The sequence below is a fragment of the Notamacropus eugenii genome, chromosome 6 (genome assembly GCF_028372415.1).
Source record: "Notamacropus eugenii isolate mMacEug1 chromosome 6, mMacEug1.pri_v2, whole genome shotgun sequence".
Lineage (NCBI taxonomy): Eukaryota > Metazoa > Chordata > Mammalia > Diprotodontia > Macropodidae > Notamacropus > Notamacropus eugenii.
The window spans coordinates 103,298,224-103,322,881 of NC_092877.1; the positions used below are offsets into that span (position 1 = coordinate 103,298,224).

Consider the following 24,658-nt stretch of genomic DNA (forward strand, 5'->3'; position numbering starts at 1 on the left):
GAGGTGCTATTTAACAGTGTTAAATATTTCTGGCACCTGTGTGCTTATTTTCTATGGAACGGGAGACAAAATATGCCCAGTTCTACACTGTGTTCTACACTCTGTGCTGTGCCAACAGTGCAGAGATAGAGTTGTCAGTTGCCATTGACTCACTCTGTAAGCTATCAGTGCCAAGTCCCAAATAATATCCAAGAAGCAAGAAAGAGATTGGCTCCATGTTCTGATTTAGAGAGCTTTATTTGCTGAAAAACAGGTTACAATCTAAAGAGGCTTGTTTTTTAAAAATATCTGTTGAACATTTTTTTCCTCTGTTCTACAATATCCTATTAAACAGGTCATTAAAGCTGAATAAAGTTTTTGTGTCTTTATGTTCAAGATATGAAGATGCGTTATTACAGATACTAACATGAAAAACTTAACCTTTTGTGAAAAATCACCGCCAAGAGACCCTGGTCATATGCTAAAATACCTCCCAGAAACCAGTTTATTCTGTATGTGCTGAGAACCCAGCAGTGGAGTCTAAAGATACATGGAGGAAGGAAGTGATTCTTTTAGTATAGTTCTCCCAGGTCCTAAACTAATTCCTTGTAAATAAGTTAAATATTTTTGGAAATTATTTTTAACTCAATCCATTAGCAGTGCAATGAAATAACAGTTTACTAAGAGACTGCTGCTCAAATGCTGGATAGGATATAAAGTCATTAAACAGGCAACCCAAAGAGAACATATTCAAAAGCTCAAGTCAGGGAGGCCAGAAATCATTTCAAAATACTACCTGAGTATCTTGCCATAAAATCATCTAAAGAGTCCAGAGTACAATGTATTCATACCATAATTTTCCAAACAGCCCACGCTCATTGGTTTAAATAAAAATTCAGGCTCTGAAGTCCTAGAAGGTGCTTTCCCACCCTTTTCCTTTTACTGCCTTATGATCACCCTCACCCCAGGACATCTCTTTACACAACCATATCCCGCCTTCTCTCCCATTTCATCAGAGTACTTGAGCACTTGGATCCATATGGGACAGACAGAAGTCAGATATTGTTACTCAAGGAAAGCTTGAGAAGATCTTATTTCAGAAAATTCTGGTCCAACATGCTTTTAAATAACAGAAAAACTTTAATGCTCAGATGAAAAGCTTTGTACTTAAGTTGAGAGTCTCACTATATTAAGATTTAATATCATGAGTCAACGTATGAGACATGAGTATTGACAAGTGCAGAGTAGCATACATTTCATTCCAGTCTGGTATACACATCGTATGTGAAGTGCAAAGGAAACATGAAATACATAGAAATGCAAAGGCCTAGGAAGGTTTTAAAGGCACAGGACCAGGTTAGGAAGCAGAGGGCTGTGAACCACTCTTCTGACTCAGTTCATGCTTTATTTTACAGTCTTCACAGGTGTAAAGGCAGTGCCTAAAATCAGAAAGCACAAAGAGATTGTTCAAGCTTCTCTCAGGAGTCTCTGCTTTTGACAAACCATTAAGGGACATGCACTGGGAGTCTACAGATCTCCTATTTAAAACCCCTATTCCAGAACTAATCACTGTAGCAGGTATATATCTTTCATATTTTTAAGAACTCCTGCTAAAGCCAGGAGCTATAAATATATTAAATAATGCTAGTACCTTCCTATTTATATATAATCAACTTCATAATACAATAAAAGTAGACTCAAACTAATAAAATAAAAAAACTGACTTCTAATCCTGTCCCTGTCCAATTATTTTGAGATAACTGCAAACATGTCTATATTATATAGAAAAGATATATATATACAATGCAATGCAGCTTACACATATATCTACAGCATATATGTATGTATGTTTGTATACACATATACACCAATTCATAAATGTACATATATAAGTATGAGCATATTTAGTTGTTTCAGTCATATCTGACTCTTCATGACCCCACTTGGGGTTTTCTTGGCAAAGATACTAAAGTGGTTTGCCATTTCTTTCTCCAACTCATTTTACAGATTAGGAAAACAGGGTTAAATGACTTGCCCAGGGTCACACATAGTAAGTATCTGAGGCCAGATTTGAACTCAAGAAGGTAAGTCTTCCTGACTTTAGACCCAGTGCTCTGTCCACATCCTACCCAGTTGCTGTGTGTGTGTGTATGTATGCGTGTATATGTATGTATGTGTACTATATGTATGTGTGTATGTGTGCGTGTGCGTATCAAGCTTCCCCCACATGCGAAGCAACATTGAGGATGTTACACCTGATATTCTTAATAATGCTATGCCACACACCAAAAACAATGCTTATTTAGTAACTAATTTTTCTAAAAGGAAAAGCGTTTGTTCAAAAACTGAAGTTAATGCAGATATGTGTATGTGTGTACAATATATTACTTTCCATACTTGTCCATAGTTCTTTTATTTTCTACTCTGTGCCAGTATAGAGCTCCCAACTGCTATATATCTGGGCAGTTTCCTGGTCTGTCTACCTCTTCCCCTGCTGTTACCACCCCTTCTCCAAGGTTACCTTGTATGGTTACCACATGTGCACTTTATATATGCCTATACATGTCTCATGACAGAATGTAGGCACTTTGAGAACAAGGACTGTACCAAAGCAGGTTGGTGCACGTGTGTGTGTGTGTGTGTGCGCGCGCGCACTCTACGGGGGAAACTGAGGCTGGAGCATTGCATAAGTTCAGGAATGCAGAGTTTTGGAGGGCTACCCCGCTTCAGGAGTCCACACTATGACCAGCACTGACACATATGGTGAGTCCCCAAGAGCCACCAGGCAGCCTAAGGAAGGGAGAATCGATCAGCTCAGGCTGGAAAAAGAAGTAGATCAAAGTTCCAGTGCTAATCAGTGATGGGATTGCCCATGAGAGGCTGCTGAACTTCTAGCCTGGGCAAGATAGGAAGAGTCGATCTCAAAAACAAAACCAAAAAACTAACAAAGGAAAAAAAAAACTACTGCGCTAGAAGTCACAATTTCTGGGCTCTAGTTTGTCAGTGTGACCAGTGTGACAAGAGACAGCAACTTGGTTTCATTTTCCTCATCTGTAAAAGGAAGATATTAAAATTGTCTGCCTGTCTTATAGGGTTGATATAAAGAATCAAAAGAAATAAATGAAATTCAAGTAGTTGGGAGGGTATTATTGTCACAACTAGAGAATTAGAAAACTAGAATTAATTTAGAACTAATTAACTAGAATTAATTGTTCATTAGAATTACAATTAGAAGAGCTCCTGTTTTTCTAGCAGGAAGGGAACTATTAAGGAGGGGTGGGTCAAGAAGAGGCCTTGTCAGAAAATGTGGGCTAGACCAATCTAGATTTGGCTAGACCTTCAGTGGGGGGGAGGGGAGGAGGGGTGGTGGTGGAAGGGTGTAAATCGTTTTTTAGAAATTATTTGGGCAGCTGCAGAAGATCTGTGAGTTTTCATTCAATTCTTGGCACCCCATCACTTCCAGTATCTTTCCTCAGTAGGACAGACCACTTACCTGTTATGGCCTGGACCAAAACCTGCCCCCCGAAGTTCGAATTCTATGGTGTGAAATTTATTCTGGCATGCTCCTATGTAGGACAGCTTTCCTAAGCCGAATCCCAAGATACCAGCAACTGTGAAAGCAGGTTATAAAATGTTAGCCTTTGTTAAAAAAAATAAATTGACTTAATGTTCAGACCCCTATCCAGTGGTTACCTATGTACTGCTTTAAAGCAGAAGCAATTCTCATCTTTTTAAGAAACTGATTTACAAATCCTCCTAGAAAATGTTCTTATTAACAGTTTATCCAGGCCCAGAAGAGACTAGGAGAAATTGGTAGTAGTAACAGCTGAGGGAGAGGGAAGAGGGATGATGATGAGGTGGCTTGTCCCAGCTATAGCCCTGGGCCAGCTGAAGTAAAGGTATCATTTCCAGGACAGGGCTTTCTCCTAGAAGTAGAAGGAGGTGCTACTTTGCCTTTGGTCATATATGATCTCCACATCATATATTATCTCATGTATGGCTTCCACGATATTGGGTGGATAACCATCCCAAGAAAAGAGGGAAGGCCTTTTTCACGGACAAATGAATGAAAGAAAAAAAACATTTATTTGACACTTACTATATTCCAGACACTATGCTAAGCTCTGGGGTACAAATACAAACAAATAAAATAGACCCTGCTCTCAACCTTGTGGAAAGACAGCACATAAAATCGAGGTAGAGTTGGAAAGTGTGGCAAGGATACTAGGAAAGGTGTGGCAAAAGTTCATCGATCAGAACCCAGGGTGCCAGGGGGCAAAGTCCAAGTTCTGGTGGGAGAAGGAAGAAGGATAGGCAGCCTGGTTTGGACATGGCCTCTGTCCCCTAATTCCTGCATACTATTTCTACTTCTGATATTTTAGTTTGACAACAGTATCACTGAAAAGTATGATTTATTTTAGAGATATCATTGTGTTCTAGAGTTAGGGGTCCATACACAATCTCTGGTAAATATATCACAATCAGTCCCCGTGTTCATTCATACTACATTCCTAGAGACTACATTTAGCTGGGCTGCCATAAGGTGAAATTCTGACCAGGTAGCTTGGTGGTGGAGTGTACAGAGCTCTGGACTCGGAATCAGGAAGACCTGAATTCACATTTGTCCTCAGACACTTACTAATTCTGTGATCCTGGACAAGTCACTTAACTTTGTTTGCCTCAGTTTTTTTATCTGTAAAACAGGAATGATAAAACACCTACTACGTTTAGTACAGTGCCTGGCACACAGTAAGCCCTACATAAATAAATGTTAGCTGTTATTACTGCTGGGACACTATAGTGAAACCATTAAATGCATGGGTAAAGACAACAAGGAGAGAAACCTACATTTCTACTAGACAACAATCAGAAATTTTTCATTTTAACCAAACACTAGAAAAACAGGAAGCCCTCAGGACCTGAGGACTGTCTGTGATGCAGTTGAAGGTTTCTAACTGCTTTCGACAGCTTCCTGCACTCTACTGCCCAGTCACACTATCCTTCCATTACTTGTATATAAGTTCCCTGAGGGCAAGACTATCTCTCTGTATTTTCATCCCCAGAGCTTAGCATCTGGCATACAGTAAGTGATTAATGAAAGCTTTTCCCTCTCATATCTTTCTCACTTACCCTTGACAGAATCCCTCTTTTCCTTCATTGCAGTACAAGATGGGGTACAAGCAGCACCTCCTTTCCCAACTCCACCAACTATGAGTGCCTTCTTTCTCAACACTACTCTATTTACTCTGCATTTACTCTACAGATACTTAGAAATGTACTTGATGTCTCCACCAACAGAAGGTAAATATTCCTTTAGATCTGACAAGGCCATCCCCTACCCCTACTCAATAAATTGCAAGTAGCTCCCTATTGTCTCCAGCATCAAATACCAAATTCTCTGGCATTTAAAGCCCTTCACAACATGGGTCCTTCCTCTCTTTCTAGTTTTCTTACACTTTACTCCTACACATCCATCTACACTGGCCTATTCGAGGTGCCTCACAGAACAATACTCTATGTAAGGTGGGGAACCTGTGGCCTCAAGGTCACATGTGGCCCTCCTGGTCCTCAAGTATGACCCTTTCACCAAGTCCAAGTTTCACAGAACAAATCCTTTTATTAAGGGGATTTGTTTTGTGAAGTTTGGATTCAAACGGCCACACTTCAGGACCTAGAGGGCCATATATGGCCTCGAGGCCACAGGTTTCCCACCCCTGCATCTGTCCTGTGACCCTGTACCTTTCCTTATGATTGGAAGGCTCTCCCTCCTACCGCTATCTCCTAACTCCCTCAAGACTCAGTTCAAATCCTACCATGTTTAGGAAGCATTTCCTAGTTGTTCCTACTAGGTCAGGAAGAACACAAGTCACTGCTAAAACACTACTTCCTGCTGAGATGATGAACATTTGCATGTCTTCCCCATTAGAATATGAGCTTCTTAAAGGCAGGAACCTCATTTTTGCCTATCTTTGTATCTCCAGTGCTTAGCACTGTCCTCAGAAATAACAAATGCCTAATAAATGCTTATTGATGGATGATCCCCCTCTTGACTTGACTCCTTTTCCAGTTAGTTTTTAAGACTTACGTGCCACTTTTGGCAAAGATCCAAATCTTGGGTTTGATGCTAAATAACCTAAGGAGCAACAGAATAGAAAGTGATAAATCATTTAAATGTGCAGGTAATTTAAATTCATAAAATCAAGAAAATTGGTACATTCATTCTTCATAATGAATCATTCGGAAACTCTTACACAGTTCTATGAAAAAAATACCTGTGCTATGATTCATTGAGCTTAATATATTAACAAAACTATCTCAAAATTGGTAACTCAAACACCCGGTTTAAATGAATGAGCAAGAAATCTCATGTAGTTAGATCTGAAGCAGAACATTCAGGACCTCATCTAAGGTCAGCAAATAAAATCAAATCCAGATGCATAGTCCCAAGTCCAGCACCCTGACCATTCTGAATTTTCACAACATATTTAGCCTGCATCGTTTTGCAGCTCAGAGAAGTTCTTAACCTAGGGTCCATGGACAGATTTCAAGACCTCTATCAACTTGGATGAGGAAAATTGTATTTTATCTCAATATAATTGTTTTCCTTTGGAATTGTATGCATTTTAGAATATTTTTCTGAGAAAAGTGCACAGGTTTCACCTCAACTGCCAAAGAGGCCCATAGCACAAAAAAGGTTAAGAAATATTGGACAGAGATGTCATTTGTGCCATATGTTGTCCAGAGCCACAGGGCCTCAGAGCCACACAAACTTGGCTTCAAATCCTGCCCCTCACACTATGTGTGTCACTGTGTGACTCTACACAAGTCACCCAGCTGCTTTTGTGCTCCAGATAGTTTCTAAAACTATATGTTGTCAACCCGCATCAACTAATGAAATCACAGGTGTAGTCTCCATCTCTACCCAGCCCGCATAGTTCAGACTCATTCTTAGTAAGCACTCTGTATCTTAATTTCAACTGTACTTGGTACAACACCTGGGGATACCTAATTGCTGTCACAAAGGCCTTAGAGGACTTAAAGCAGCTTAGTCAGCTCTATGGCTTTTACTCAGCCTCTTGAAGACATTATAATATGCTGCCAACATTCTCAATGGGAGTCTTAAAAAATGAACTAGGACATTTTCTCCCATTGTCCCTGGAAGGAGATGGTGGCCCATTTTGAGCAGTGAATTTAATAAAATGGGTTAAAACAGGGGTCAGCAGAATAAAAGTATCCTTAGTTGCCACCTGTGGAGGTAAATGCCTAAGGTAGAGAAGGAAATAGATGTTAAGGGAAAAAAAATGGAGAAAGAGTTGGAGTGGGTGGTAAATAGTGGAGAGCAGCAGAATGTCTTAATGGCTATTTTAAGGACCCAGCAAGGGGCATTTAGCCCAGAGGTGGGCACCATAAGGCACAAACAAAACTTTCACAAATGGAGCTGAATGTTTAGGGACATCTTCTAATTCAAAGGACAGTAAAGGAGCCATAGTCACAGAGATTTAGATTTTTTTTAAGGCTGCTCAAACTTAATTAGTTTCAGTTGAATACAAAGTAAACCATGTTACTGAGGCTGCCAGAAAGTACATAGGTGACTTGGTTAATTTAAAAAAAGTGGTTTCTTGTCATCGTTTTTGGTGTTCCACGCTGAAGTAGCCTGCCTAAACGAAGGGACCATTGGGAAGGGGAAGGAAAGACAAGAGGGGAAATGGGCTCTGACCCTTAGCACACCTCAGAAGTGCAGCTTGCAGGGAGACTGCTGTGGCTCACGCAGAAGTCCCAGAGTGTGTGACTACTTCAAATAAAGCAGGGAAAGGAGCTCTGTAACTTCAGCGGCTCAGAAAGCTTCCTACGAGCAACTTCCTCCATCACCGCCTGTTGACAACATTTCTACCGCTTATAGTAATACGGCGGACCTAGAGAATTGAGGTTAAATGACTTGCCCAGGGTTGAGGTCATATAGACAAGAGGTTTCAGAGAAGGGACCTGACCCCAGAAGTTCCTGGCCATGAAGCCAGCTTTCTCTTTACAGAACACCGCACTGCCTCTCTGGAATTAGAAAACCAAATATTTTAAATCATACCTTTGTGAACAAGTCCTTGAGTCACAAGCATCCCTACCAAGGACAAAGGCAGAGCTGCAAAAGCAAAGATACTTCTGAATAATAATATTTGACATCTTTAAAATAAAAGTCTCTCAAATCAAATAAGTAATATTCAATAACAATAACATTTCATTTAATATTTCAATGTTAATTTTGACAAATGAATTCAATGAACTTTAATTTTATTCACTTTAAATTTCTGAATATTAATAAAAATAGTTTATAATATTTAATAAGTAAATAATGTTTAAAGTTTCCCAAATAAAATTTAAAAGTCTCCATTCCCAGAAATTCACATTCTGAAGACCTGGCCTAGGAGAAACTAGTAAGAATTGCTCTGAGTTTATTCCCTTTAAACATTAATAGCACAAGGAGTGGGAGGTCCTGTCCAGATCTTTTTTAACCTCAGTGTACCCAGGCTTAACTGAAGTTTCTGGTTGAGGGTACATAGTTCCAAAGTCTCTGGGTCAGAGAGCAGTTCAGTTGCTGATTCCATGTATCATTCACCCACAATGTACTAAGTGCTACGTGGTATACAGACACACACATACTCATTCAGCAAAGTTGGTACTAGTTGTGAATTTTAGGATTTTTGAGATGGGTAACTGTCTGGCAAGAAGTTCTATTTCTGTTTAATTTAAGTGTCAAAGTGACCTCTCACACACAGCAGAACACAGTGACAAACACAATTCTTTGTAGAAACCTTGAAAAGAATCCAACAGCAACATTGTTTTTCATTCAGTACTTATATGGCTCGATGATAAACAGTAAGTGGGGCATACAAAGGTCTTAGTCTACTGTTCTGGTCCAGTCGTTTCATTCATGTCTGACCCTTTGTGACCCCGTCTGGCATTTTCTCGGCAAACATACTGGAGTGGTCTGCCATTTCCTTCTCCAATAAGCCTACTAGGACATCATAATTTGCTTTTAAAAAATCATCTAAGTTTCTTGGGGAATGATCAGGTGTCAGCTTCTAGGATCACAATGAATAGTCATGCTGAAGCAAAATAAATGGGAACTTCTAGACTAATTTTTCAGATAGTTGAAGTTGAATGCAGAGGGATCTGAGAGTCAGCAGAGGCATTTCTACAATGGCCACGTATGCCAAAACTTGCAAACACTGAGCAAGTGGAATCAAATTAACAAGCATTTATCAAGATGTTGCCAGGCACCATGCTAAGCACTGGAGAATCACAGAAGGCAAAAGCCTGACTACAAGGAGTTCACAAGGAGAAAGGCAGTATGCAAACCACTATCTACCTACAAGATATTGTATCAGTAACCACCCTAGCATACTCGGGGGGCCTGCTACCACAGGTTCTTAGATCTGCATTCAAAAAAGGAAAGGCAACTTTTGAGAGGTTAACAATCACTGTAATCAAGCACATGTATCACTCAGTTAGTTCAGGGGAAAAAGTCAGCATCCTGAACTTCAGAGAAAATACAGAGAAAGCAAAGATCAACAGACATGGCTTCCTCTGTCTGACCACAATCAATACATACATAACAATTCAACAGATAGATCCAACTGTCTGACCATAGTTAAGAGATGGGAAGCAACCGACCTCGGTTTTCAAAGCTGGGGGGCTGCTTAGAGGCTTCCCAGAGTCTCTCATGTAGCACACAAACCTTCTTTCACAAACTAATCCTCAACATAAAACCTTACCCTCAGAGGATGTATACATTTTTCAGAGCCAGAGGGCATGACCTTCTGACTCAGTGCCTCAATACAAAAAACAAAAGGCACTTGAGACCCTCCTACAAAATAGCTCCCCTTATCAAGCTTCCCTCAACGGGCAGACCCAACAAAGGGTGGGAAAGATCTTCCTTAATCACATTATTCAGAGACATTATACTTCTTAGTATAAACAAAAACAGCAAAAGATCCTACTTTGCTTGGCTTCACAGATATATACGGGGCAAACTAGATGTGATCTCAGAGGGAAGGCAGTAGCATTGTGCCAAGATGAGGCTAGCAGAATGAACTAAGACCAAGTGGAGTTGGCCATTTTAAAGCCAAGTTCTCTTCAGTTCATGTAAAGTTAGAGCTGAATGGCATCTACTTAGATCTGAACACAATCTGCTCCAACATCCTTTTGGCCACTAGCTCAGTGGCCTGTTAGGAGCATGCCAGACTTCAAGGCCAGGTATAAGAATCCCATGAGATCATATCTATGTTAAGTACAGGGCAAACCTTAAAGTGCTATGTAAATCTATTTTATAAATGAGGAAACTGAGGTCCAGAGCCATTAAGTGATTTTTGAATGCATGTATCAGATAAAAATTTTAGTAGGACAATACAAATAAGACTCCATTTTATAAAAATGCTACCGTGGTATAACTACACTCTAGTAAGCATACTCTAAGGTAGAACTTATTTGTGAAATAAGACCAGTCTAGAAATTGACACATTCTATGTTTTACACCCATTTTTCTCCCAGAAAGCCTTTACTCATGAAGCAGGAGCTGCTTACTTGATGATTTGGAGTCTCCAGCATTCTGTACAGTATCCCGTTTAATAAACTTTTCTTGAAATGAAAGTGCTTAAGGTAGCACTGAGAAAGGCATATGATAAGCAATGAAAACATCCTGTTAAACAGCTGTGATTCTATTCTGAATAAATTTAGAACTTAAATTTTAGGCAACCTTAAAACACTGAAAACCAGAGGAGTTATTTGTCATCGTTGTTTTTTAAAGACGTTTACTATTAAAAAATGAAAAAATTATCAAGTATTAACATAATTTTCAGGCTATAATATAATTTTTGGACAACTGTCAGTAACATATCTAACGAACATAGTTTTAACAAAGGATTTAAAAACTTCTAGAAATACCTCTCTTCCAGAAACTCTCTTCTTTACACTCACGGATGATTTTTGAGATCTCTCCTCGGTGCATGTGGTGGACCTTTGATTTTGGACAAAACAATAGGCTCTGCAAAGAAAATTGTGTAGCTTGTTTACTGAAATCATCAGGAAAGTATTCCACATGGTTTCTCTGGAGGAGACATTAGGGAATCACTTCACCAAGCTATTTTGATGCCTGATCCCAGCAGTAACTAGGGTCTCTCATTTTTATAGTATCACAAAAGGTTAGATATGAACATTCAATTTACTGCTTTGAAAAGAAGGGAAAAAGCATTTATTAAGAACCTACTATGTGCCAAGCACTTTACAGATATTATTCTGGTTTGATCCTTAACATCTCTGGGAGGTAGGTGCTATAATGATCGACATTTTACAGCTGAGGAAACTGGCAGACAGGATTAAGTGACTTGCCTAGGGTAGTACACCTGTAAGTATCTGAGACTGGATTTGAACTAGAGTCTTCCTGTCTCCAGGCCCAGTGCTTTACCCACTGTACCACTTAATCATATGAATGTAAAAATAATCAGAGGAAAAAACTTCAAGCAACATATCTAAATATTATTCATTGTTACCAAATTGAATTTATACCAGAGATGCAAGGATGGCTCAACATTAGGGAGACAATATAATTAATCTTATTAACAGAGAAACAACCTTGCTTTGCTGACTTTGAAGCTGAGGAGACTTGAATTCAAGTCTGTGCGATCCTAGGCAAGTCACTTAATCTCTCAGTGTCCCAGGCAACTCTCTGAACACCAATTTGCAGAGCAGGTGTTCATCTGCATTGGTAGATGGAGTTTCTTCATTGGGAATTCCCTATCAATAAAATCACTGGTCCCATCCCATCCCATCTAAGACCAAGAACTAGCTTCTTTTTGTTGTTGTCTTTTAAAGTCATCTCTCTATTTATCTATCCATCTCCCTTTGCTATTTTCTAATATATTCCCATTATGATAATTAAGTCATTGAAGGATATAAATAGCTCTCAAAAAAGCAATCACAAATTATTAAAAGTCATATAAAAAGATGACAAATCACTGAGAAAGTTTCACCCCCATTGGAGGCCAATGAAAGGAGGTGCCTTTCACTGCTAAGCATAGGAGAATTCTTTTTCTTTTTTAATATATTGTTATTTACTTTGTCAAATATTTCCCAGTTACATTTTTTTAAAAATTCAACATTCCTTTTTAAATTTGAATTTCAAATTCTCTCCCTCCCTCCTGCTCCTTTGCTACCCCTTGAGAAGGCAAAGAATATGATATCAATTACACATGGGAAGTCATCCAAAATATATTTCCATGTTAGCCATGTTACAAAAGAAAACACATACACACAAAGTAAGAAAAATGAAGAAAGTTTACAAAATATGCTTCAATCTGTACTCAGAGGTCATCAAAGTTCTCTCTCTGGAGGTGAATAACATTTTTCATCATGGGTCCCTTGGAATTGTCTTGGATCACTGTCTTGATTAGAGTAGCTAAGTCTTTCGCAACTGATCATCCTTACAATGTTTGCTGTTAACTGTGTACAATGTTATCCTGGCTCTGCTCACTTCACTTTGCATCAGTTCACATAAGACTTCCCAGGTTTTTCTGAAAACAAGCTGCTCATCATTCCTCATAGAATGAGAACATCACCATCACATACCACAAATTGTTCAGCCATTTGCCAATTGATGGGCATCCTCTTAATTTTCAATTCTTTGCCACAACAAAAAGAGCTACTCCAAATATTTCTGTACAATAAGGCCTTTTCCCTTTTCTTTGATTTTTCAGCATAGACTTAGTAGTGGCATTGCTGAGTCAAAGGGTATACACAGTTTTATAGCCCTTTAGGCATAGTTCCAAATTGTTCTCTGGAATGGTTGAACCAGTTCACAACTCCACCAATAGTGCATTAGTGTCCCTGTATTTCTACATCCCCTCCAGCATTTGTCATTTACCTTTTATGTTATGTTAGCCAATCAGATAGATATGAGGTAGTACCTCAGAGTTGTTTTAATTTGTATTTCTCTAATCAATAGTGACTTAGAACATTTTTTAAAATGTGACCATTGATAGCTTTGATTTTTTCTTTGGAAAACTAACTGTTCGTATTTTTTGACCATTGACAACTGGAGAATGGCTCTTACTTTTATAAATTCGGCTCAGCTCCCTATATAGCTGAGAAATAAGGCCTTTACTAGAGAAATTTGCTATAATTTTCCTCCTAGTTTCCTGCTTTCCTTCTAATTTTGGCTGCATTTGTTTTGTTTGTGCAGAATCTTTTAAATTTAATGTAATCAAAATTACCCTTCAGGAGAAGAATTCTTAACCAAATCAGGGATAGTGAAGCTTACAAAAGGATTGTAGACCATTTTGATTACATGAAATTTTGAAAAAAATGTGAAAAGCTTTTGCATGAACAAAAGATGGAAGCAGTTCATATTGAAGGAGCTCTGAGAAGATAGGCATACTAGTTGGTGAAACTCTAAACTGGGTTGGCCATTCTGAAAAATGATTTGGAATCATGAGAGAAAAAGTGACTAGAATCTATACCCCTTGATTCATATTCCATTGCTAGACATGCCATACTAAGGATGTAAATGACAGAAATTCCTGCATACACATCAAAGGAAAGAATGTTCCAAAAGTCTTCAATAGCTTCACACTGCACTGAGACTTGGGATGTCCTATATTCTGCTAGCAACAAATTGAAATGAATGTGAGCACCCATTGATTGGGGAATGACTGAACAAACTGGTCTAGTGAAATATTTTTATTCCTTAAGAAACAACTATATGGTTCAGGGAATAGAGGACCTAGAATCAGGAAGACCGAAACTCAAATCTGGCCTCAGACACTTACTAGCTTTGTGGCCCTATGCAAGTTACTTAGCCTCTGTTTGCCTTAATCCACAGGAGAAGGAAATGGCAAACTACTCCAGTATCTTTGCAAGAAGACCTCAAGGACAGTATGATCCACAAGATCATGGCGAGTTAGACATGACCAAATCATAGAACAAGAAACAACAAATGAGGTATTCATGGGAAGGGAATAAGATATGCAGGGAACCATGGCAAGAATTGTGTGAACTGATGCAACCTGAAGTACATCAAACCAGGAAAATAACATGTACAACACAGATGAAAGGAACAATAAATTAAAACTATCTTTATAATGAGCAAGCATGGTTCCAGAGCAGAGATGAGTAAAGGTATTCCCCGCCCCTTTCATTACAAAAGTGAGGGGATCATAAGTGTGAAATGTTACCATGTGCTGTCAGATGTAAACCTGTCAGTTTTTATTTAGCTCTTTTTCTGTTACTAGGGAAAGTTCACTGAGGAGGGAAGGGAGGAAGCTATTACAGTTCATGTAAAAACAAAAAATAGAAACAAAACAAAATATTAGAGTATTTCTTAAAATTCAGATATGTGTGAATTTTTTTTGGATCACGCTTATGACTGTATTGCAGTATGACCCACTTGCTTATTATAAGAGAAGAAATAAGTAGGGAACTCTAGTGAGGAAATTCTTTCTACCAATGTAGATCGGCATCTATTCTGAGTCTTAAAAATGTCTGGGGTACCAACAGGTTAAATAACTTGCTTAGGTTACACAGCTGGTATGTGTCAGACCCTGGGCACAAACCAAGGTCTTCCTGATTCAGAGGCTGGCCCTATTTTCTGTCTTTCCTGCCAAAGGTTTTTATTGACAATTAGCACTGAGGCTTGTTTTCTGTCACCTTCCAAATCTTCTACCTTGGAAATGCTATGGCTCTGCCAGTGACAGCTGATGAAATAAGTCTGAAAGCATACATGGGAAGGGAAGTCCTGTATTGACCTAGCTGGACAATGGAAACTCAGTAGGCCGGTGGGCCGGAGCAATATTGATTCTCCAAGAGGGAAGATAGCTCACTTTTGAAGCTCCAAGGCTTTAGAGTTATGGAAATATGCTGAACTAAGATGTCTGGGAGGATAAGAACAGAAGGAATGGGTATGGGAAGCCCCTCAGGGACTCAAGTGGCAACGGATGTGATTTGTATATTATATCCAGTGAGAAATGAATTCTCACTGGCAGATTCCATTGCAAATGCAGTTAAAGTTTATAAGATGTATGTAGGATGTTTAAGGTGGTTCTGTGGCTTTAGGGGGAAAAGAGCTTGTTGGTCTGAAGAGAAACAAAATGTCACACCAGCATGCAGACAAGGGCCAGTAAACTGAAACAAGTTATCATTATCCGTATGCAGGGGTGTGCTGGGGCCAGCTTGAACCTTCTCAGAGCTGACTGTTATTTTCAGGGTGAGCATTTCCACCTTGGAAATCAGCAAATGCTAAACATCAGGGCTTGATCTGTTGTTTCATTATTTTCTAAACTTAAGAAAGGGATGGAGAAAATGTCAATAATTAAGATTAATTAGATTCGTTTAATTAAAATTAAGATTAATTAGATTAACTAGATTAGAAGGTTAATTAGATTGGAAGATTAATTAGAAAATGATGGCTTGGTGGTGAAGAAGGTAAGAGCACCAGCCCTGGAGTGAGGAGGACCTGACTTCAAAACCGGCCTTAACTAGTTGTGTGACTCTGGGCAGGTGGCTTAACCCTGACTGCCTCCCCCCAAAAACGTGCATATGGGGTAAAAATGGATATTTTGGGGGGCAGCCAGCTGTCAAACATTGACCAGCACACCCCTGCCTGTTTTCTATACTCAGGGAATCATTGTAAAGATCTGAACAAGAGTAGCTGTTCAGGTGAAGAAGCAAGATCCATAGGATGGAAAAACTGCCAATATCAAACTATAACTTCAGTGCCAGGAGTCAAGGGGGACTCCTAAAGAAAGAGTCCTTCTAGGCAATCATTAGAGTGGGCATGGATGGTATTACTACTGCTATTCAGATCAAAGGGCTTTGCTCAGAGGAAATTATGGGCCTACCAACAGGTAGGTCTTTTCTTGGAGAATGTCTTCCCCATCCCAATGCCTTGGAGTCAGGAAGGGGTCAGGTCCAAGATCTAATAAATACCATGTGACCACCAGAAAAGTCACTGAACTTTAGTACCCTAAGTAACTAAGTAACTAACATTAGAATAGTTATCTGCCTCTGTGGAGGGAGTTTCCTTAATGAAAATTAGGGATCGGATTACCACTTCCAAATTTAAAAACAAAAAATGGCACTGGGGACAACAGACTGGTTCCTGGCCCTCATCAGTCTCTGTTCCAACAGGTCTGATAAAAAGGTGGACAAGTCTTTCCCTATTTCCTATTCTGGCTCAATCTTTCAACATTGTTAAATACTGTCTCTTTCCCCTCATATTTCCCCTCATTCAAATGATTCAACTGGGACTGAGTTGTGAAGCTGTTTAGATCAGGGAGAGACTGATCAACAAACACATTCATTAAGTGCCTACTATGGGGCAGCCTATGGATATGAACACAAAAATCAGGTGGTCCCTTCCCTCAGATGAGGACCACTCTGCTATGACTCAAGTCTACCCTCGGATTCTTTAGTGGCTCATACATATCTCAAGCCCTTTCCTCTACCCCAACTGCTCTTCTTCTTCCTTTCCCAATGAGCCCAACGTTGGACCATCTGATTCTATGCTAGAGATGAAGAGTGGGTGCTGCAGGAGAAAAAAGACAGTTTTTGACCTTGGAGTTCCCTGGCTCCTCCACAAAACACTAATCCCCAAGCATGGCACAGACATGGAGATACAAGCTGGCTCCTGCTGCCGCATGCAACAAGGGGAGGGGAACTTGCTGGCAGGTCGTCTTGAACATCCCACAGGGGCTCTGGATTAGCAGGAGTGCTGCTGTGAAGATAAATGTCCCTACAAATTATCTTGGGAGGATTGCAAGTGCTCCTTTTCTTTCTAACCAAGAATGCTTTCTAGCTCTCAGTTTCACAGTGGCAGCTATCTACTTAAGCCTTCACATTCTTATTTCCACAGTGTGAATTGACTGGCCTCTTGCCTGGAACTGCTTCTCAACTTCCCTCCTCTAGATCTTATCCCTTATATTCTTAAATTTCACCTAAACCTTGAATATGAACTTCATTCACATTAACCTTCGCCCAGCTACCTCCCTGAGTCTGGCACCTTGAGGCTGGGTACTGGTCTTATCTACACTATGCATCTGCATCCTCCAGACTGGATAAATGTTGATGGTGCTGCCTGGGTTAACACTTGTTCTCAACCAAAAGGCTTACTTCTTACCCTGAAGGAGGAAGCAAACATAATTTATCAAGTGATGACATGGGTTGTTCTCCCCACCCCTGCTATGGAACCAAGTCCCTGAAGACAAGGGTTATTTCATTTTTAGTTTGAATCCTCAGGGTCCAGCACATACTAGGTATTTAATAAATATAAACTTCATTGGACAATAACAGCCAATCTTCATATATGGCTTGAATGAAAACAAGCCAGAGAAAATAAAACCTAAATAGCCCTAAATAAATAAAAATAAAAATAAATAAAATATAAATAATATAAAATAAAATAAGTAAAAAATAAATAGAAAATGAATCTAAATAAAACTAAAAAAATTTTTTAGAAAGAATTTTCTTCTGAAGTCTTTCCTTCTTAATTCTCCTTGTACTAATTTTAAAAAGGTGCAATCTACAAGCAAAAAGAAGCATAGAACTTTGTAAAGCTATGGCTACCTGAGGCCCTCCATTTAAATGTTGTAGTTTAATTTCCCAGAATAAAAAGCCTTACCCGGTAGTTCTTATCTGATGGGAAGTGTGGAGTTTTAGCATGTTTTTCCTGAGGAGGTTCAGAAGCCATGGTAGTAATGTTCAGGCTTGCCTCTAAGCTCTTCTCTTATTTGGCTGCATAAGAAAGTGGAAAAGAATCATTGTTTTCTCCCAGTTAGTATTTACTTAATATCAGTCACACCCCTTTGGAAAAGTTCTGTGTGGTATTTGACCTTACTCGGCAATTATTCAAAACATCTTTTCCCCCTCAAATCAATTTTTTTTCATAGTTTTTTTTTCTAAATAGTATTTTATTTTTTTTCCCAATTACATGTAAAGACAGGTTTCAACATTCATTTTTTGTAATATTTTGAGTTCTAAAATCTCCTTTCCTCTCCTTCCCCCTCCCCAAAACAGCAAGGGAATAATATACAATCATGTTAAACATATTTTTGCATTAGTCATGCACAACATTTTTTCAAAAGAATTTCTGCTACCAGTTTTTAAAATAATTAACTTCTTAATGGAAAACTGTTAGCACCAGAGAATCTACGGAACTGTCACAATACTTATACGCTTTCTATAGAGTGTATGCGTATATTAATATATTTTTGCTGATTTCATAAAATCAAGGCTTTAGTGCTGGAAGGGACCTTAGAGGTCATCTAGACCAACCCCTTCATTCACAGATGAGGAAACAGAGACCAAACAGTGCTGACCTCCAGTCTTGAATTTCTTTTTATTTTTTATTTTTGTATTTTTTCCAATTTATTTATTTTAGTTTTCAACATTCATTTCCACAAGATTTTGAGTTCCAAATTTTCTCCCCATCTCTCCCCTCTACCCCATGACAGAGTGCATTCTGATTCTTCCAAACTGCCCTCCCTTCTATTACTCTCCAACCCCTTCTCATCCCTTTCCCCTTTTATTTTTCTGTAGGGTAAGCTAGATTATATAAACCATTGCCTGTACTTCTTATTTCCCAGTTGCATGTAAAAACAATTTTTAACATTCATTTTTTAAAACTCTAACTTCTAAATTCTCTCCCTTCCTCCCTTCCCACTCACCCTCATTGAGAGGGCAAGCAATTCAATATAGATTATACATGTGAAGTTATGTAAAAGACTTCCATAACAGTCATGTTGTGAAAGACTAACTATATTTCCCTTCATCCTATCCCACCCTGCCCCCATTTATTCTATTCTCTCCTTTTGACCCTGTCCCTCCTCAGAAATGTTTGCTTCTGATTACCCTCTCCCCCAATCTGACCTCCCTTCCATTAGCCCCCCAACATATCCTTTCCACCTACTTTCCTACAGGGTAAGACAGATTTCCATACCCATTTGGGTGTATATGTTATTCCCTCCTAAAGCCAAATCTGATGAGACTAAGGATCATTCATTCCCTCTCACCTCCTCCCTCTTCCCCTCCATTATAAAAGCATTTTCTTGCCTCTTTTATCTTAGATAAATTACCCCATTCTACCTCTATCTTTCTCCTTCTCCCAGTACATTCCTCTCTCTTACTTCTTAATTTTACTTTTTAGATATCATCCCTCAACTTACTCTGTGCCTTTGTCTCTCTCTCTCTATGTGTACATATATGTACATATATATATATAGTCTGTATATATATGCTGCCTCTATATTCTCTCTCTGTATATATATATTCCTTATATATGTATATATATATTGTGTATATATATTACTTGTATATATGTATGTGTATATTATATGTGTGTGCATATATATATATATATTCCAAATACCCTAATAATGAGAAAGGTCTCATGAATTACAAATATCATCTTTCCATGTAGGAATATAAACAGTTCAACTTTAATACATTCCTTATGATTTCTCTTTCCTGTTTACCTGTTCATGCTTCTCTTTATTCTTGTATTTGAAAATCAAATTTTCTATTCAGCTCTGGCTTCTCAAGAATGCATTAAATTCCTCTATCTCATTGAATATCAATTTTCCCCCTCATTGATTACATCCAATTTTGTTGGATAGGTGATTCTTAGTTTTAATCCTAGCTCCTTTAACCTCCAGAATATCATATTCTAAGCCCTCTGATCCTTTAATGTAGAAGCTGCTAAATCTTGTGTTATCCTGATTGTATTTCCACGATACTTGTGTTGTTTCTTTCTGGCTTCTTCCAATAATTTCTCTTTGATCTGGAAACTGTGGAATTTGGCTATGATATTCCTCAGAGTTTTCCTTTTGGGATCTTTCAGGAGGTTAATGGTAGATTCTTTCGATTTCTATTTTACCCTCTGGTTCTACAATATCAAGGCAGTTTTCCTTGATAATTGCTTGAAAGATGATGTGTAGGTTCTTTTTTTTATCATGGTTTTCAGGAAGTCCAAAAATTTTAAAATTATCTCTCCTGGGTCTATTTTCCAGGTCAGTTGTTCTTCCAATGAGATATTTCACATTGTCCTCTATTTTTTTCATTCTTTTGGTTTTGTTTTATAATTTCTTGATTTCTCATCTAGTCATTAGCTTCCATTTGCTACATTCTAATTTTTAAGGAATTATTTTCTTCAGTGAGCCTTTGGACCTCATTCTCCATTTGGCCAGTTCTACTTTTTAAGGCATTCTTCTCTTCATTGGCTTTTTGTACCTCTTTTGCCATTTGGTCTAGTCTATTTAAGTTAATTTCTTTAGTATTTTTTGGGTCTCCTTTAGCAAGCAACTGACTCAATTTTCATGATTTTGTTCCTTCATTCTCATTTCTCTTGCCAATTTTTCCTCTGCTTCTCTTACTTGATTTTCAAAATTCCTTTTGAACTCTTCTATGACCTGAGACCAATTCATCTTTTTCTTGCAGGTTTTGGATGCAGGAGCTTTGACTCTATTGTCTTCTTCTCAGTGTATGTTTTGATCTTCCTTGTCACCAATGTAAGTTTCTATAGTCCGAAGTTTTTTCCACTCATTTTCTCATGCTCATTTTCCCAGCCAATTACCTGACTTTTTGACTCTTTGTTAACATAGGGCTCTGCTTCCAATGTGGAGAGCATACTACTCCAAGCTTCAGGAGTTTTGTTAGCTGTTTTCAGAAATATTTCTAGGGACCTGTAAGTTTTCAGTTCTTCTAAGGTGGTATGATCTAAGGAGAGGTGTTTACTCCTTTCCTGGTCTGTGGTCTAGTCTGTGAGTGACCACAAGCACTTTTTTCTGCCCTAGAATTATGAGGAGGGTTACCTCTCCACTGCTGAAACAAGGTCTGCTATGCCAGTGCTCCTTGTCCCAGAAATGCCACCCAGGACTACAACCCAGATCCAAGTATAGGCAAAGCAACAGAATCCTGCCTCAGTGTCTGCAAAGAGATCCCTGTAAACTCCTTGTGATCAGTTCCATCCCCACGCCATCCATAGCCTGAGAGCTCTGGAAGCATCTGCTATTGCTGCTTGGCCTCCTCCTCCAATGCTATGCTGGGGTCAGAGCTGGTCTGCACTCCTATCTCACCCAGGTCCGACAGACCTTTCCAACAGACCTTCTAAGCTGTCTTTGGTGTTTGTGGGTTGAGAAGTCAGGAAACCACATTAGCTGCCAGTGATTCAAATTCGAGGCCTGCTTCGGCCTTGCTGGTGCCTGGTATGTGCTGTGGCCCACTCTGGACTGAGCTTTTCTTCCAGTCTAGAGCAACAGACCTTTCCCAAGGACCATCCAAGTTGTCTTGGGCTGGAAATTTGTTTCACTCTCTCTTTTTAATGGGTTCTGTTGTTCTAGAATTTGGTTAGGGTAATTTTTTTACAGATATTTGCAGGGGTTTAGAGGATGGCTCAAGTAAGTCCCCACTTTTACTCTGCAATCTTGGCTCTGTCCTCCAGTCTTGCATCTTTCTTTCTTCCTTCCTTCTTCCTTCCTTCCTTCCTTCTTTCCTTCCTTCCTTCCTTTCTTCTGATCAGCAGACTCACATTCCTCAAGTCCCAAACTTTGGGTGAGTCTTTTGAGGAAGAGAGGAAGAACAGAGGACAGAAGAGAAGGCAAGACCAACCCACTTCTTTGGACATCTCCTCCACCACCACCCCCAAACCTGCCATAGGCTACTGGATAAAGAGGGGAATAGGTGGAAGGGAATGACAAGAAGGGAGGGACCATGGGAAAAAGAAGCTCCTGCCAAGGAAAGGCCTATCCAGCAGACTTGCATTTCTAATTGCCTATTGGACATCTGGAACTAGATGTTTCATAAATGTCCAGTCTGTTGCCAAGGCCTGTCATTTTACCTCTGTAACATCTCATGAATATGCCCCCTTCTCTCCTCTGACACTGCCACCACACCCTGATCTGGACCTTCATCACCTCCTTGCCCAGATTATTGCAATAGTTTTCTGGATAGTCTCCCTGCCACAAATCTCTCCTCACTGGAGTCCATCCTCCATTCAGCTGTCAAAGTGATCTTCCTAAGTATCTAAACATGAGTAAAAGCAAATCATAGAAACAATCAATAATTTCATTATTTTGCCTAATTATATGTCAATAAATTTGACCATCTAAATGAAATGGATGAATCGCTACAAAATAGAAATTACTTAAACAGAAGAAATAAAATACTTAAATAACCCAACCTTAGAAAAAAAAATTGAACTTCAATGAACTTCCCAAGAAAAAATCCCCAGGACCAGATGGATTCACAAGTGAATTCTATCAAACATTTAAAGAACAATTAATCCCAATACTATATAAACTATTTGAAAAAATAGGCAAAGGAGCAATTTCACAAAATTCCTTTTACAACACAAATATGGTGCTAATACCTACATCAGGAAGTGCCAAAACAGAGAAAGAAAATTGTAGACCAATTTCCCTAATATTCATTAAATTGGGGAATGACTTGTATTTTTGTACATTTGACTCAGTTCTCTCTATATATTTGAGAAATGAGGCCTTTCTCATTTCTAAAATATATAGAGAACTGAGTCAAATGTACAAGAATATGTCATTCCCCAATCAATAAATGGGCAAAGGATATGAACAGGCAGTTTTCAGACAAAGAAATCAAAGCTATGAAAAAATGTTCTAAATTACTATTAGAGAAATTCACATTAAAACAACTTTGAGGGTAAGGTACCACCTCACACCTATCAGACTGGCTAATAAGACAAAAAAAGAAAATGTTCAGATGCTAGAGGGAATTTGTGAAAGCTAGAACACTAATGCACTGTTGGTGGAGTTGCAAACTGATCCAACCATTCTAGAAAGAAATTTGGAACTACGTCCAAAGGGCTATAAAACTGTGCATATACCCTTTGATCCAACAATACTCAGTCTACATCCTAAAGACATCCAAAAAAAGGAAAAGGGACCTATTTGTACAAAAACATTTACAGCAGCTCTTTCTCTGGTGGCTAAGAATTGGAAATCGAAGGGATATCCATCAGTTGGGGAATGGCTAAACAAGATGTGGTATATGATTGTAATGGAATATCATTCTGCTATATGCAAGATGATTTCAGAAAAACCTGGAAAGACTTTTACCTATGTATAGTGAAGTGAACAGAACCAGGAGAACTCTGTCCACAGTAACAGCAATATTTTCCCACCAAGAACTGTGAATGATCTAGTTATTCTCAACAATGCAATAATCCAAGACAATCCCAACGGATTACTGATGAAGCATACTATCCACCTCCAGAGAGAGAACTGATGTTGTTAGAATATATGCTGAAGCATGCTATTTTTCACTTTCTTTCATTTTTTTTCTTTTATTCAGGTTTTCTTATACAAAATGACTAGTATGGAAATGTTTTACATAACTGCACATGTATAACCTATGTCTGATTGTTGACAGTCTCAGAGAGGGGGGAGAACAGGGAAGGAGGGATAGAATTTGCAACTCAAAACTTTAAAATAATTTTTTAAAAACTGTTTTCAAATGTCACCTCAGGCATTTACTAGCTAAATGGCTTAACCTCTATGTGTCTCAGTTTCCTCATCTGTAACACGAGGAGTTTGGATTAGGCGGCCTCTAAGATCCCTTCCAGCTCTTCATCTAAGATCCTACGACCTCCGTGGGTCCCCTAGCCTTAGCCTGTCAGCCAAGGTCGCGCCCTCCCCAGGCGCTTCTAGTGCAAAACCTTCCTCCCGTTTGCTAGGATCCTACATGGAGGACAGAGCAGGAAGGTAAACAAGCGGCCTCGTTTGCTGCCTGACGCAGAAAGACTCGGATGCATCCTCTCGGCATCACCCCAGCCCTGCTTCTGCCTCCACATTCCGACCCGGACCGAGTGCGCTCAGAGAGGCTGGGGGACTTGGAATGCAGCCCAGACTCCCAGCTCCTACCAACCAGCGCCCCCAGCCACCTTCCCCAGGGCTGCCTCTGGCGGTATAGACAGGAATGTCAGGGGACAGCAGGGTGGGCAAAGGATCCAGGACTCCGGCCCTTAAGGGATGTTCCCCAACCCAGACTGAGAGAAAGATGCTGTGCCAGACTCTGCTCACCTCTGGGGAGTAGGGAGCCTCCAGCTTCCGATCCCCTTTGCAGACCGCAGCCCTCCGTTCGCAAGCTAAGCCAGACGTGTCCTCCGCTCCTCCCTCCTTCCCCCCTCCTTCGGCCCGCCCCCCTGGGCGCTCCCTAACCCACGCTCGGGAGGGGTGAGGGCGGAGACAAGCGCTCAGCTGAGCCCTCCCGGGACCTAGAACGTTAAAGACAGCCCAGGGAATGCTGTTCTATACCCGGGAGATACCGAACCCCAAGTCCGATAGCGCAGCACTAGCCTGGGAGCGGGGGGGCCCACCCAATGCCCACCCTTTTGGGAGGAGGAGGAGGCGTGTGCACCCTAAAGCCAAGGAGGTGCCCATTGGGACAACAGCCTGTCCATCGTACCGATGGAGCTCGGGAGAACCACCGCCATTTGTTGGCCCCTGCACTGAGGGCAGAGGCGGCGTGAGTCACAGGAATTTGTGAGTCATGCGATCCTTGCGTGCGGCACCACGATGGCACATCACGCCAAGGCCGGGAGCTCTGGCTCCCCCCGTGAGCTGGGCACCCGAGCCAACGTGCAGCTGCAGGCGCACTTGGACAACCCTGCTCG

The 24,658-nt window shown here is 39.8% G+C and overlaps 1 protein-coding gene across 1 annotated transcript; it reads right to left on the minus strand.

Moving 5' to 3' along the window:
- Positions 1 to 218: 218 nt before the first annotated feature.
- OCIAD2 (OCIA domain containing 2) lies at positions 219 to 24,370 on the minus strand. The gene is made up of 7 exons (XM_072620730.1): positions 24,066 to 24,370; positions 17,639 to 17,751; positions 10,915 to 11,014; positions 8,060 to 8,113; positions 6,065 to 6,112; positions 3,473 to 3,590; positions 219 to 1,418 (listed from the first exon to the last, which is right to left on the minus strand). Exons 2-7 carry the CDS (start codon positions 17,705 to 17,707, stop codon positions 1,337 to 1,339), a joined length of 471 nt encoding a protein of 156 aa, XP_072476831.1. The 5' UTR covers positions 17,708 to 17,751; positions 24,066 to 24,370; the 3' UTR covers positions 219 to 1,336.
- Positions 24,371 to 24,658: the final 288 nt, after the last annotated feature.